The 15,764-nt window shown below is 33.3% G+C and overlaps 1 protein-coding gene across 3 annotated transcripts in view; it reads left to right on the top strand.

The window, feature by feature from the left end:
• The window catches only part of htr4 (5-hydroxytryptamine receptor 4), a 179,550-nt gene that overhangs the window by 62,911 nt on the left and 100,875 nt on the right, over nt 1-15,764 (top strand). For all 3 annotated transcript variants that reach the window (XR_012389762.1, XM_009291062.5, XM_021481160.3), the window contains exons 3-4: nt 4,840-4,953; nt 15,252-15,452. Coding sequence is in view for 2 of the 3 variants with exons in the window: in XM_009291062.5 (XP_009289337.1) it covers nt 4,840-4,953; nt 15,252-15,452 (315 nt within the window). In the remaining variant the exon portion in view is untranslated. The remainder of the gene's footprint in view (nt 1-4,839; nt 4,954-15,251; nt 15,453-15,764) is intronic.

The following is a 15,764-nucleotide window of genomic DNA, read 5'->3' as shown; positions in this document are numbered from 1 at the left end:
TTTTTACTTAAGACTCTGGGTAGTGGAATGAGGCAAAGCTCTAGAGATACTGTAGGTCTTGAAAGATGTTGTGCATTTTTAGAATAGCCTGGATGTCATGCGACATCCTGCATGCACAGATATGGTATGTTTGCATGCACTCATTTTTATCAGTCAGAATGCATTTCATCTGATTTTTAGATCCTGAAAGTTGTGTTTACATGAATCCTGTTTCTGTCAACATTACCATCCAGTTCACATATTTAATTAAATGTCCATTACCTGTGTTCTAAAGCACACAACCAGCCAGGGCATATCCAACTTTTGGAAGCAATAATGCTTCTGTAAGATTTCTTGCCTTCATTATAACATATTTAAAAACAAAGCATTATATCCTAACATTTAGTAAATACTCACTGTCCTGAACTTAACAGTTTAGAAGACATGAGATGTATAATTATGAGAATTTTTATAGATGCATGTTTATTCATAGATATGGTTCTGTGCATATTCTATTTGTGATATACCTTAGCATACTATTTGTTGTATATCTTACAGACTGAGCAAGTATTATTAAATTATGATTGATTGATTGATTGATTGATTGATTGATTGATTGATTGATTGATTGATTGATTGATTGATTGATTGAATTTTTAAGTTGAAGCACATTAACTCCAAAGGTCTTTTCAACTTGCATAATTTAAAGCGACTTAAAACAAAAGTTAAAATGATTAAAAGTATCTTATCAAAATAAGTTAAAGCAGCAAAACATGTCATGATCATTTCAGTTTAATAGTGCATAAATGCTTTGGTGTCAGATTGAGCCATTGAAAAGATTTTTTGGGTGTGTGCTTCCAAATAAAATTCAGATGTATGGAAATTTGTTTCTATCTCACAGTTCTGATTTTCTTTCTCACAATTCAGAATGTCAGCATCAAGATATATACTATATAAATATAACATTGCACAGAAAACATAACATAAACTAGATTTTGAGTTTCCAATTCTCTATTTTGTTTACATGTTTCAACTCCGAGTTTGTTCAAGTCTGAATTGTTTCATTCACAGAATTTTACAGTTTAAATTTACTGTCAATTTACAGAATCTTTCATGTAAGAAAACATTTGAATTTCAAGATATGAGTGCATTGAAAGATATGAGTGCATTTAAAAAAGCTGAAATTTTTATATAAAAAGTAGCAGTAAAAAAACTCAGAACTGTGAGATGGAAGCTCACAATTGCAAGAAAAAACACGCAATCCAGTGCAAGCTTAATGGCTTCACATATTGACAGCAATATTGCAGAATGCATGGACTTCAGGCTTATGTTCAATGATATGGAAAAAATGTTTTATTCTAGGGGAATGTGCTCATTTTATCCTGCCAGTCAAATTTGAAGGACATATAAGTATCTTCTTACATCACCCAAGAGACTATTTTTACTGCAACTCTTGTTCGTAAACTCTTGGCACACGCACTGTAAAAAATATCAGTTAAATTAGCAGGTTTTATATTTATTTTATAATTTGTGTTTTTATTTTTATTGCCCCTCTTCATTTATGCTTTTGAATTGCATTATGGGACCTTGATCTATCTTCCAACAACAATGTTTTTAACTTTGAAAAATTTGAAACAAGTGACTTTTATTGACACTTTTAATAGTAAAGTGATATATTGTCTAGGTTGGTGTTGGAAATGACGGTACAAAAATCTTGTAATTAACTGCAAGTACATTTTCTGCCAGTTATTATACAAACATATTTTTCTATATGTATTATTCCTTATACATTATAATATTTCAAACTAAGAAATTGTCAATAAAAGTCACTTTGTTAAACTGTAGAGTTGAATTTTCAGCATCAAAAGTTAACAGTATGCAATTCACAACCATAAATAAACAGAGTATGCTTGTGAATCATTAAATACAGAAACTTTAAAGTGTTAAGAGATGTTTTTAAAGTGTGTAACATTATATTATCAGTCTATTGACATGTCTCACTTGAATCCTGTGGTTTTGAGCCATGCTGTAATAAACACAAAACTAATGTAGAGTATTTCATTTTAGGATAATAGGCAACTTGGGAAACTAACAATATATTGTCACAGAAAATAGCAGCTCACAAGAGATTAGTTAATAAAAGTCACTATTGGCATTTGATACTGTCATGTCTTGTCTACTTCGCACTAATTTGTCTCTTGAAACCACAAACTGACTTTAGACATGACAAGACAATCACAGGAAAATCAACACATAACTGTTGAGATTTGCACTATGTGTTTAGACAGGCAGAGCTTTATAGCTCATGAACAAAAGAAGTGTCAGATGTTGTGCGGTTGAGCCGAGTCTTTATCGGTTATCTCAAATTCCCTGCCGTTCATTTGTGTCTAATGTGCAGCAGGGGGTTATACCTCTTCCTAGAGCCTGCAGTCACAATAACAGGCTTTAGCCTACAATTACATAGTCAGTGTCAGTCTTGAGGGAAAACACGATGTCAGAGAAGAATTACTTTGCTGTTTATGTAGGTTGTGTGAGAGGTATTTTTTCTACTTTTTTTCTTTCTATTGATCTAATATAAAGTAGGTTCACTATAGTATATAGTAATATTTATTATCGAATGAAAATAATTATAGCATCAATGAATACTTATATGTATTTTTATAATATATAAAAAATACTGTCGGTAAAAATATACTTACAGTACTAATGCATGGCATGGTCTTGTCCATTGATCAACAAACCATTTTTCTGGCCCACAACACATCCCTTTAAATGTTTTAAAGTAAAGTAAAAATAAATAAATAAATATACATATATATATATATATATATATATATATATATATATATATATATATATATATATATATATATATATATATATATATATATATATGAGCAATACCACATGAGTAGCAGTGCAATATGGCTGTTTATCGGCACTGGTGTAAGGCATACATAATTCTGTATATAAAAAAGAAAATCAAACATAGAGAGCTCCAAACGTAAAAGAGAGAGAAAAATTTCTCCCACCACTATTTTCTTCCACCATTCATACACATCTGCAGCTGATGTCACTTTACCAACATCACTTTAGAGCTATTTGAATGATTCTCTAGCATAATGTCTAAAGTGACGACAAAACAGGTGATTTTGCTGACATTTGAAGATTATAAAGCTGAACAACATGAAATGCCATCAGTCTACAGAGATTTCCCAGTATTTCTCTGTAGAAATCGTGATATCACATTAATTAACCCAGAAAAAGTCATAGCAGCGCAGAAACTACCAGTTTCTGTGGCATAAATACAGCACTACAAAATACAACAGATCTTAAAGATTGACTCAGAATGTCAATTACCTGATTTATAATGATTTGTTCTGCTGTAGTTTGAAACTTACACTGAAAAAATGCTGTTTTTGCCCTTAAGGACCTATTATGCAGTCTTTGTCATCATCTTGTGACGAAATGTCAACCATCACTTTCTTTGGTCTGCTCAGTCTGACTGAAGGTGGCATATGCACTAAATCTGATGCTCCGAAATTCTAAAAATTATAAAGACAAAAACTGCATAGTCGCAGTCTAAACAACTGTTCTCGGCTAGAAAAGCCTCCAAAGTACATAATGTTGCCCAACAACAGCATTATTTGTCAAACTGTAGAGTGTCCTCTGCTTGTTGCTCTATGTGGGCAGAGTAATACACCAGGGTAAAGAGTGAAGAGGCAGTATGAGTGCTGTTATTAGCAGAATATTGCACTGCTATCAGCCAATCAGATTCAAGAACCAGACAGAATATATATATATATATATATATATATATATATATATATATATATATATATATATATATATATATATATATATATATTATATCTTTTTTATTAATTTGCTATACTGTAGTATTATGTGTAGTATTCAACTATTCACACGAAATGGATGTTCAAACATTTTATGGAGGTAAAGAGCAAGAATGAGAAGTTTGGCTCGCTTCTGACTGTGAGCTTGAATAGAGTCACATTAGCTATGTTTCCATTCAAAGATGTGAATTACACTTACAAAAAGCCACAGTTTTGCACAGTTTATCATTAACCCTGATTAAACAAACCTGATTAAACTAATAATTGAAATGAATTAGGTTTTTTAATACTCGCTAAGGCCCATTTATTTGATTAAAAATACAGCGAAAGTGTGAAATATTGTTGCCAATTAAAATAGCTGCTATTTTAATACATTTAAAATTAGATTTTGGAGGTTTTACACGAAGCATATTTTACTGTATTTTTGTATGGCTAATATAAACTAGTACTCTATTCTCACAATGCATTTTATCATCAAATATTAAACTTTATAGCATCGTTATTGTAGTTTTTTATGTTTTTATTTACAAGTGCAAAAAAACACATAGAAACAAGAAACTGCAGACAAACACTGATATCAGAAACAGAAATGTTCGAAGCATCATTTTTATTCATTACAGCACAATTCATTCGAAACAATGTCGGTGAGATTCACGTCATCAGTAACATAAAGAAAATCTGTTTCACAAGAAGGAATTGTCTTTTTTTTCCGACCTCACTGAGTGGGCAATGTACTTTCTATTCCTGTCCACTTCTCTTACGCTGCTGTTTCCATGGGAATTGAAGTGACTTAAATGTCAACATATAATAATTAGCAAATCAAACATACTTTCAATACATTAAACATAATTAAAAGAAATCATTGCCACACTATTGTCTGAAACGTCTGTGCTATTGTCAGTCCCGCTAAATCTCTTTAGGACTGTGACACTTATCAGTATTTTCTTCCTTCTATCCGATCAACTGTTTTCAATATGTCTGTGTCTTTTCTCTGTTATCACAGCAACGGCTTGGCGAAGAGGGTTGCTCTCATCAGCTTCCTGTCACTGGTTATGCTCATGAGCGTCCTGGGGAACCTGCTGGTGATGGTGGCCGTTTGTAAGGACCGGCAGCTCAGGTTAGAAACCACCATCACTCACCACTTATCTGTCACCCCAGGAGAAAACATCCCTTTTTAGCATTTCATTTGTGCAGCTCAAGTGAACTGACATGACTCATGTTGGAGGTAATTCTTTTTTCTGGTTATGTAGTTTAAATGCTAGACAAGGGATGGGGCTGTTCTCGTTATGCAGTTTCCTCTGATTCTGCAGTTTTTTAAAATAAAAGACTGCTATTACATAATTTAAATTTTATTAAAATAATCATTTGTTTTGTACAATGCCTTTAAGCGTAAGTTTTACAAGCAAGGATCACAACCGAGAAAACAGCACAAATACACAGCTAACAATGCAAAATACAATAAAAAAATGTGGAAAATAAAGTTTAAAATATGTGTCAGGAGAGATTTAAAACATTTTAAGACTCATTTTAACTAATTAATTACTACATAATTTTATCAAGTTTTCTTAATGTCTTTGTTTTTAACCTTTTTAGAGCAAGAAAACATGTATAAATGTATTATTTGTTAATAAATTTCAGTTTATTTCGTTTTTCATGATGTAATACGCAACTAATAAGTGATAAATAAGAAATGTGTTTTTGATTTTTTATTCATCTGGCCAAAGACATATCAGCCCACGACCGGTTACTCACTGCAGCTAAGCGGGGCTGAGCCTGCTCAGTACCTGGATGGGAGACCACATGAGAAAACTAGGTTGCTGTTGGAAGTGGTGTTAGTGAGGCCAGCAGGGGGCACTCAATCTGTGGTCTGTGTGAGTCCTAATGCCCCAGTAAAGTGAATAGGACACTATACTGTCAGTGAGGGCTGTCTATTGAATGAGAAGTTAAACTAGGTCCTGACTTTCTGGTCATTAAAAAATTCCATGGCACTTCTCGTAAATAGTTGAGGTGTAACTGACCAAATTGGCTCTATCTCTGTCTTTCCACTCCCCCTATAGCTAATGTGAGGTGCTTGTTTACTAACATACTCATTGATTAAATTAAAATATAATCAAATTTGTTAAAATTAAAAAGGAAAATTTATTGATTTATTTAATTTAAATCTTACAGATTCGTCTCAAAAGGAGGAGCATACCTAAACTTTCCAGGATTTTATAGAACTGGCTATTTATAGTGACTCCAATAAGATTAAGAAGTGGTTTTAAAATGTATAACTTTTTTATAACCGTTAGTCACAATTTTAACCCAAATACTATGATTAAGATAGGGGTAGTATAACAAAACTATGATTACTTTGTGGTTACCTTTATTAATTGTAATCAAGGTTACATGCACAAACAAAGAAACTTGTGCTAGTCAGAGCTATGATGCTTTATGTATACCCCAAAACACGAATGGGATTAGGATCTTAGAATCAGGTTTAGGATTTCTGAGTTTGACGAAGAATGTTTTATTCTGTGAAACTTAAATTAACCTTTGAAGAAAACTAGTCCCATCCAAATGGACCTTAATATGCTGATTTGTTGCTCAAGAAACATTTACTTTTCATTTAATAATAATAATAATGATAATAATATTACATTAATACTTTTGTAGAAACTTTCATTAAATTTTAAAATGTTATATAAACAGAAGGTTGAAAAGAACAGACTTTACTTGATCTACAGTATTTAGAAAGAAATTAAAAATATCTTTGTCACATTTTGATTTTGAGTTTGATGATAATGTTTAAGCATCAATTTAATTAAAATACATTTTTTTCTATTAAAAGACTTAATATTAATTATTAGCAAGAATATTTATTAGAAGCAAGCAAAAATGAAATGTTTCACTCCAAGAGGCTTTACTTTGAGCTCTATAAATATTGTATGGCTCCGTTGTGTCTCAAGCCTCCATTAAGCAGCATGCCATGAAGAAAATGTATCTATATTCATCAAGGTTACACACAGTGTCAAACGGATACTGAATGTTATGTCATGATGTTGAGATAAATGTCCTTAAAATAGGCCATCCGAACACTCCTCCAGCATGTACTCTTGTCTTTCACACATAATGCGCAGGTTAATGGTTAATTATAATAAATGAGTGTACAAGCTCATCATTGTTTAACTGGCAACTGGCAACAGTGGACTTTTTTCATTAGTCTAGCAGTTCACCAGCTCATAAACAGTTATACATAGCCTCTATGGGTTTCATTTCAGTGGCTAATTAGCAGCTTGTTAATTACTCCTTTGGAGTCCTGCTGGGTTCTTAGAAAACTATACAGCAATTGTTTTATGCATCAATGAATGCTACTGGTTGAATGAAGCTCAGAGTGCTTTATTTACAGAAATAGTGCATGTCTGACGGAAGGAGCAGTGGTTGTTTTGCTCAAGTTCCATATCTCCACCCACACTTTATCACTCGCATCATCTCAATCTGGAAAGCGCTAACCCTGCATACCATTCTGAGGAAGCCACTGATATTGTAAAAGAAAGAACTTTTTAAAGGTAGCTTATTCTATTGACATTATAAAGTGATTCCTATAAATTAAAATCTTTTAATTTAATATTTTAAACTTTTACAGTATGATTTATTCAATATGTGGAATCCAAAAGATTACTTCCATTGTAAATAAAACTATATATTATCCTATAACATGTGTGTGTATATATATAAGCTATGTATATATAGAAGCTGCTTTCTATTATAACTTCTAAAAGAATTTATGAACTGAAGAGATACGGATTTCCCCAGAGTGCTGGGATTCCCAAAATGCACTGAGGCATGAATAAGTAACATGGTTAAATTGTTTGACCATTGACTGTTAACTGTTACATTGCTGTTCTTTGTTTTCTGGCTTAATACTGCATACTTGTTAACAAACTCTTAGTGTTTTTTTTGTTTTGTTTTTTGTTTTTTGTCTCATGAAATAATTACTTTATCATTATTATTATTATTGTATAAAATTGAGATAATAGTTAAATCATTTAAATTTAAATTTGAATACTTTAGAAAAAATTAAGTCGAAAAACACTATGCATTTATAGTGCATTTACAGTGTATCCTGAAAGTGATTATACAGCTTTAATTTTCCACAATTTAATATGCTGCAGCTTTATTCCAAAATGTATTAAATTCATTATTTTCCTTAAAATTCTACAAACAATACTCCCCAATGAAAACTTTGTCTGCCAATCTCTCCAAATCTCTGCCTTTGCACCATTTACAGCTTACAGTCATTTTGAGTATGACACTGCAATCCTGTCACAACTGTTTTAATGCAGGTTCTCTAGTTCTTCTTTGCTGTACCTCTTAAGTTCCATCCGGTTGGATGGGGTATCATTGGTGCACTGACAGTTTTAAGATCTCTCCAGAGATGTTTACTTGAGTTTAAGGCCCCGTTTTTGCACTAAGGCGTTTTAGTTCTAAAACAGCATTTTAGAACGAAAACGAACCACATCCACACTGGTGTTTTACCTAGCGTTTCTGAAAAGTTTTCCATTCACCCTATACCCATACCTGTCAACATTGGGATGTGAAAATAAGGGATATGCCCACCATAAAAAGGGATGCAACATTATATGACTGTTTTGAGGATTGTTTAGGATGGGCAACGGCACCTGTAATCAAAAGGAAATGGAATCGCGCCGTTTTTAGTATTTATTTATAAGTGTTTTCATTCCTAAACAAAGCGAAAGCACAGAAGACTCACGTTTTAGAGCATGTGGCGACCCTTGGTTTGTTCGGCGGTATGGGTTGCGTATAGGGAGGCTCGGCTGTTTAGAGAAAGACTGAAAATACGGGAGAAATACAGGAAAATACCTTTACGGGATGATAGCGGAATCCTGGGAAAAATGGGAGGGTTGACAGGTATGGTCTGAGCTCCAGGCAATCAGCGGGTGCTCTACCTCCTCAGGTGAGAGCAGCGCACGTCAGACAGTTCATCAAGCATCTACCGTTGGACCCTCATCTCACTATAGTTGTTATACATGATATTTAATTCATCTTGCCTTTAATGACTCTTCTGTATTTTGAATCTATTAGTTGTTCTCAGGTAACGTGTTTTGTCTGAGCCAAATATAAGTTAATATAATAATTTATGTACACTGATTTTGCATAATGAGCGATTGTTTGCCTTTAAAGTATTTCCTATTGTATAAACGTATTGTAGTATTGATTTCCATTTTTGATTATTAAAACTGATATTCAGCAAAAGAGACAGGGTATGTTTCATATTTTTTAATGAAAATGAAAGGAGGCAGTTATGTTATAGGAGGGCGGTTGAAGAGGGGGATCTATAAAATCAGGTGCCGGCGTGTTCTGGCATAAATTATTAACACTGGGTTTAATGTACACTGTTGCCTTTGAAGATTTACCTAACGTGTCCTCGGGAGTTTGTTTTTCATATCAAACTTGTGAAGTCTGAACTTAGAAGAAAAGGATTCAAGACTGAACTTTGTGTACTTAATATTGAGGAAAAGCCTTAATCAGAATGTCTGCAGCCACGCCTTCAGATGTCTCCCTTTTCCCCTATCCACACTGACACGGAGCAGCAGCATTTTAAAACCAAAGCGGCCTCTCCAGCATTTCCATAACGCTCTGTTTTCAGGGCTCAAAAACTCAGGGGTTGTGTAAACGGATGGTGTAACCGTAGCAAAAATTTTGCATTTTAAAACTAAAACGTAGTAGTGTAAACAGGGCCTTCTGTAAGTCAGGGGTCTGGCTGGGCCACTCGCAGCCAATCACTCACATTGTCCCGTTGCCAACTCTGTTGATTAACCGGAGATTAAACTCTTCTCAAAGGTTCAGCTTTCTCTACAGAAAAATGCTGCCTTTCCAGATTATGTGCAATCAACTGAATTTGACACACGTGGTTTTGTTGTAGAAATATCTTATGGTCGATCAATGTAAACAGTATACACCTGAGCTCAATGTTGATAGCCATTTAATTTTCAACAATGACAGCAACAAATCAACGTTAAATTGTTGTGTTGTGTCACATTGTCCTATTTCAGCCACAGTGTTGTAGTCTGAGACAGTTTTGGGAAATCCTAAAAGATTCCTGTAATCCGAGACTAAAATCTGAAAATGAAATTTTCCCTGTAATGACGTTCTGGCAGTTTCAGAGGAGTTCAGACACTTTCCTGCTGTATGACTTCAGCAACAATGAGCATCAATAAAAACGGACCAATAGGAGCACAGATTTTTTTCTAGTTTTATTGTTAAAGCATGCTGTGAGCAAAATAAACACTACAGATTGTTTATGTTTGCTGTGATGTATCATTTCAGAAGGTGAGTTACTAAATGTGTCACTGATAGATGACGTTAAACTCGGATGAGTTTTTTATGTGTCCATATTTTGATTATAGTTTAGTCTGGCATAAAAAAACTGAGATCTCGGGAACAAGTAAATGATGTCTGACAAGCCACAGTCATACAGGATTATTACAAAACATACAGTATAAGCTGCGCTTAAGATTACATGATGGCTCATTTTTAGCTTAAGTTATTTGTATATAATTATTCATTTAAATAATGTAAAAAAAGAATTAAAATCAATAAATATTACAGACTGTTCATGTTTTATGCCTTATAAATAGTGAGATAAACAGTTTAAGGAGCTTTAAAAATGCTGTAATATTGTCTGTCAAGCCTGGAGGCAGCACTAAGTTTCTTATCTACTAAAACGTCCTGCCACACGTCATACATTCCTTCTTTTTTTTCACACAAAGTTTTCCTTCTGATTTATAAATTGCTTATACCCTTCCTCACACCATCCAGATTCTTTCGCTCAAGGGTCGTGTTTCCATACCACCACCTGTGAAATGCTTATCTGATAATAGAAGTCATGAGAAAAAATAATCTACATTTCCCCAGTGCTACTAAGAAGTCTGCAAAAGAGCGAGTTGTGTGCCAAATGTTATGTCATGCCTGTAATGACAAATGTCTTTAAAACAGGCTGCCCTCCGCTGGGTCAAATGGAACATCTGGTGCCATTCTGCTTTAATGATGCGTTCGAAAGTGATTTGTAAATACTGACACGCTATCTGATGGCATAATTATCGGATGCCTGTTGCTTTTCATTCTTCAGAATTGGCGTCAAACGTGCATGAAAGCCAATCATTGCCCCTCTCTGCATTCTTTCAGAGATGTATAGCGTACGCAGGCAGCTGGTATGCGGATTTTATGCCATGTTATGGTTACGTGACAGAATGATTTGAGCCTATTAGTGCTTCTCCGTGAGCTATATATAGATCCATGTGTTCAGAAGCTCAAGAAAGAGTTTTATTACTCATTAATAGGTTGCCCAGAGCTCTGGACATTCTCAAGGGGAACGTACATTATGACAACTTATCAGCAACGTACCACACACATAGAGCAGGCACTAGATGTTGTGTTACTGCTTTGTACAAGTCATTGATTTAATAGTGTCTATTAATTTCTGCTCACGAGGAAACACTTATGGTCCAGCTGCAGTGTTCATATTATTATTGAATTATTATTGTTTTTCTTCTCATTTAGCCTGATTAATTTTTTAATTTTCTTTTTTTTCATCACTCAATGGAGTTCAGTTGCTTGCCACTATCTCTTAACTATGACCTCAGTCAGATCACATGAATTAGTCACAATTTCGGCACGATTCAACACAAGAGTCTATTGTTTCTTCTTGTGTAATGTGGCATAGTTGATGACAACTGACACCATGTCTGCGACGCTTCATGACATCATCACAGAAAGTCTAGCATGTTTAATTTTGTTCTCGTTCTTCACGAGTTCCATCACATGGGTGGCACTGTGTAATAGGTACATAATTTTTTCATTAAATCAGTGGTAATTAGGTAATCAAAATATAGGCTGCATATATATTTACTTATGGGTGGATAAGAGCAATCATTGATAATGCAAACTTTAACTACCTTTTCTAAAATTTTAAGTTGTTTTAAGTAAATTTATCTAACAGACTGGCACAGACATCTTCATCCTCACAACGAGTTTCTGAGTTCTCTCATCTTTCCAACAGAGTTTGTACTTCCGAGGTGTTCTGGAAACATGATTAGTGCTGCGAATACATTGTAAAAGCATTTCCTGCTTTTTCACATTTGTCATTAATAATGAAACAGTTTAATATAGGCTTCTCTGAAACTGTGAATATTTCACTTTAATTTTATTTAGGCTAGATTATTATTTTTATTTAACAAGCACAATAAACACAATGTGTTAAACAGCAATTCTTGGTTTGGCGCTGAAGCATAGCAGAGTTGTTTTGAAGCATTTCACCTCAAGTTATTCTTGTTTATCTAGTACAGGGGTGGCCAACCCCTTTTCCTGGAGAGCCACCTTCCTGCAGATTTCAGTTGCTACCCATATTAAACACACCTGAACCAACTAATAATGACCTGAACACCACGTGATAATTACAGGCAGGTGTGTTTGATATGGGTTGCAACTGAAATCTGCAGGAAGGTGGCTCTCCAGTAACAGGGTTGGCCCCCCCGGAGTAGTAGATAACTGACCAACAAACCATACATTCCAATTAAGAAAAAATATCAAACAAAATTTGTTTCAAAAAGATATTTTTTTCTAAGAAAAAGATACAAATTATATTTTTGTTTGTGCCCATTCACTACTCAACTATACGGGTGGATGATTTATTTTTCTCTGTGGAAAATGAGGATTTAATTAATGCTTTACTGTAGTTGTTGTACCACAAACCTTTGATTTTTTTTTAATATGTTATTATTTTAAAGAGTATTTCTGATTGCATCTGATTTTTCCTTGCTGCTGATGTGCTTTTATTATTATTTTTTTTGTCTCACTCGCGGCAAGTTCAGGCAAGGGAGTGTTTAATAAGCAACCCATGGCTGGAAAATATACATTTAGATTTCAATGAAAATATCATAATATTAAAAAGGAGTCATAAGTTTGATCTTATCCATGTCATAATAAATACCCTTAAAATATGTACCTATTAGTTGTAGCAAGCATCAGTGTTTAGTGAGATTGAAAGAGGATTTTAAAAAATGATTAATGAAGTTGAGATAAGAAATATTGTTATAGCAACACTTGTGATTGCTTTGGGAAATAACGCTTGTAGTAGACATCACGGAATGACTGATCGTGAAGGCACATGTAGCTTAAATGAATAAATTTGTTTTATTTAACAGGTACAATGCACAAAAATTACATTAACCTCAAAGTGGAAAGATGCATTGTGCCAGGTTGTAGCAAGATGGCTATTTTCCACCTGCAATCCCTGGACAGATAAAAATTAAAACAATAAACACATCTGTTACCCATGACAATTCAAGATTTTATCTAGACAAAATTGAATAATCTGACATAGTGACTTTCGTAACCAACAATATAAGTCAATAAATGTGATCTGGCCTGGGCTTTAGTTGATCTTTAAAAGATACTTTACTTCATATTCAGAAATATTATTGTTTTATTGACACTATTGGATGATAACTTGAAATTATTTATGCTGCATGGTGATGATACAATTGTGTCCATTACAGGAACTTTATAAAATGGCACTGTTATCTTATGTACATTGCTGTGTAGCAGTTTATTAACAGCTTCTTGAACGTTTTTTGCATACAGTTTTGAATTGCATGTATTTATTGATTTTTTGTATTTTAAAAGAATATCTGATTAATATAGGGAGTAAGCCGAAAAGTAAATGAATGAATGAATGAATGAATGAGTGAATAATGTCAAGTTATTTTTGAATTTTTTTCTATATTTCTATATTTCCTATACAATATATGTTTTCACCCTGCTACAAATGCCAATAAATAGAATTTTGTTAAGCTGTAAACGTTTTAAAATGTAAAGTTAGTATATGTCAATTCAAAAGCACAAATAAAAAAAGAATCATGTACTATCAACAATTTCTGTTAAGTAACTGTTTTAATCACTGTTTTTTACAGTGAAGTGTTGCTTATTGCTGAATTTAAGTCATTTTATAGATAATTATTAAACTGATTATTTACCCAATAATCAATAATTAATTAAATAATTGATTGATTGAAGTGATTAATGTTTGCCCATGTTGCATTTTTGCATAACGTTATTTCACATAGGTATACCTGTTACATAAGTTCAAATTCGCAAAAGTAACAGTCTTGGCACTATAAAATAGCCTGACATTGCTGACTTGTTTTGATCTAACATTGTTAGCTGTTTTTCATTGAACATACAACTTGTATAATGCCATTAATCATTGTGACAATAAATGCAGCTTTAGTTAAGCTCTATTACACCACGCTGTCATAACCACAGCATAATTAAACTTGCTTTTACACACACAAGATGTTCTATGCAATGTTATATTGACAGACTTTGAAATTAACACCCACCGACTGCAGGTGAAAACAGCTGCGGCTGGTCACAAAGTCAAATCACTTGTCACTTTGGCTAGTTATGTTTCGAAAATTATATTATGTCAATCTGCTGGTGAAGTTCATGTAATCTGTGCAGATAAAGTGCACATGCTCAGCTCATGAGTCTTACTTTAACAAATAAAAATGAGCTGGTTTGTTTGCTGCAACCCCCATATGGAAAATTAATGAACTGCATAGCAATGAAGAGCAATGTCTGTTGTATTAGCTAATAATGGTCTGTGCTGCTGTCTGTTTATATATATATATATATATATATATATATATATATATATATATATATATATATATATATATATATATATATATATATATATATATATATATATAGTATTGTATTGTATTGTATTGTATTGTATTGTATTTAAATTGTAAATATACATATGTTATTGAGATGAAACTATTCTCTCATAATTGCTCTATTTTATGATGTTTGCATCATTAATTCAGCAATTATTCAGTTTATTACTGTGAATCAGCTGGCAAAATGTACTACATTTTGTAAATAAATTTGAGTTGACTGACTTGATGTAATTTATCCCCCAAAATAAAAATTTTGCCATGATTTAAAATATATTCATATTGTTTCAACCCGAATAAAAATTCACTTATTTTCATAATGCTAATGTAGATATAAGACACATCTGTATGTTAATACCAGGTAGAAACAGTAATACATCCTAGCAGAAGACCTATGATCAGATCACTGAAAATGCATGTTATTAATGGAAACCAGCCCAGAGTTTTGGGTTGACAGACTTCATGTGGAGAAACAGAAATCTTTTAAAATTGATTAAAATATCTTCATCTGTATTCCTAAGATGAATCAAAGGCTTTTGGAACAACACAAAGATAAGCAAATGACAACCAAACCCTTTGAAATCTAGGAACGGACCTATTCATTTTCATTTTAGAATTCAATTTCAATTTTAAAAAGATAAAGAATGAAATATCTTATTTTCTCCCACAGGAAAATCAAAACCAACTACTTCATCGTCTCGCTGGCGTTTGCTGACCTGCTGGTGTCAGTGCTGGTGATGCCGTTTGGTGCAATAGAACTGATCCATCAGAACTGGATCTACGGAGAGACTTTTTGCCTGGTCCGCACCTCTCTGGATGTGCTGCTGACCACAGCCTCCATCTTACACCTGTGTTGCATCTCCCTTGACAGGTAAACTAAAGACGATGCACAAAGTGTATTAAGTATAAAAGTGTTATTAAGGTGGGAAACTGTTTGCGATGCACCTGCATTTTTTTGCTTTTCAATGTGTGTTTTTTAGACTAATAGTAAAAAAATTAGACACTTTTTAAGTACTTGATTTGTAACACTTCACTATCAATCCGTTTCTATGTGTTGCCATTACAGCACATATTTTTAAAGGCTGTTTTCTCAAAATGAATTTTTTTTTCCTGCACTGAGTCATAATTCTCCACTTGAGCAGCTCTTACATACAACAAAGTTCAGTTTTATACATGTCATTTT

Source organism: Danio rerio, chromosome 14 (assembly GCF_049306965.1).
Source record: "Danio rerio strain Tuebingen ecotype United States chromosome 14, GRCz12tu, whole genome shotgun sequence".
Classification (NCBI taxonomy): Eukaryota; Metazoa; Chordata; class Actinopteri; order Cypriniformes; family Danionidae; genus Danio; species Danio rerio.
The sequence above is the reverse complement of the archived record's forward strand: the minus strand, read 5'-3'. Positions and strand labels throughout refer to the sequence as shown.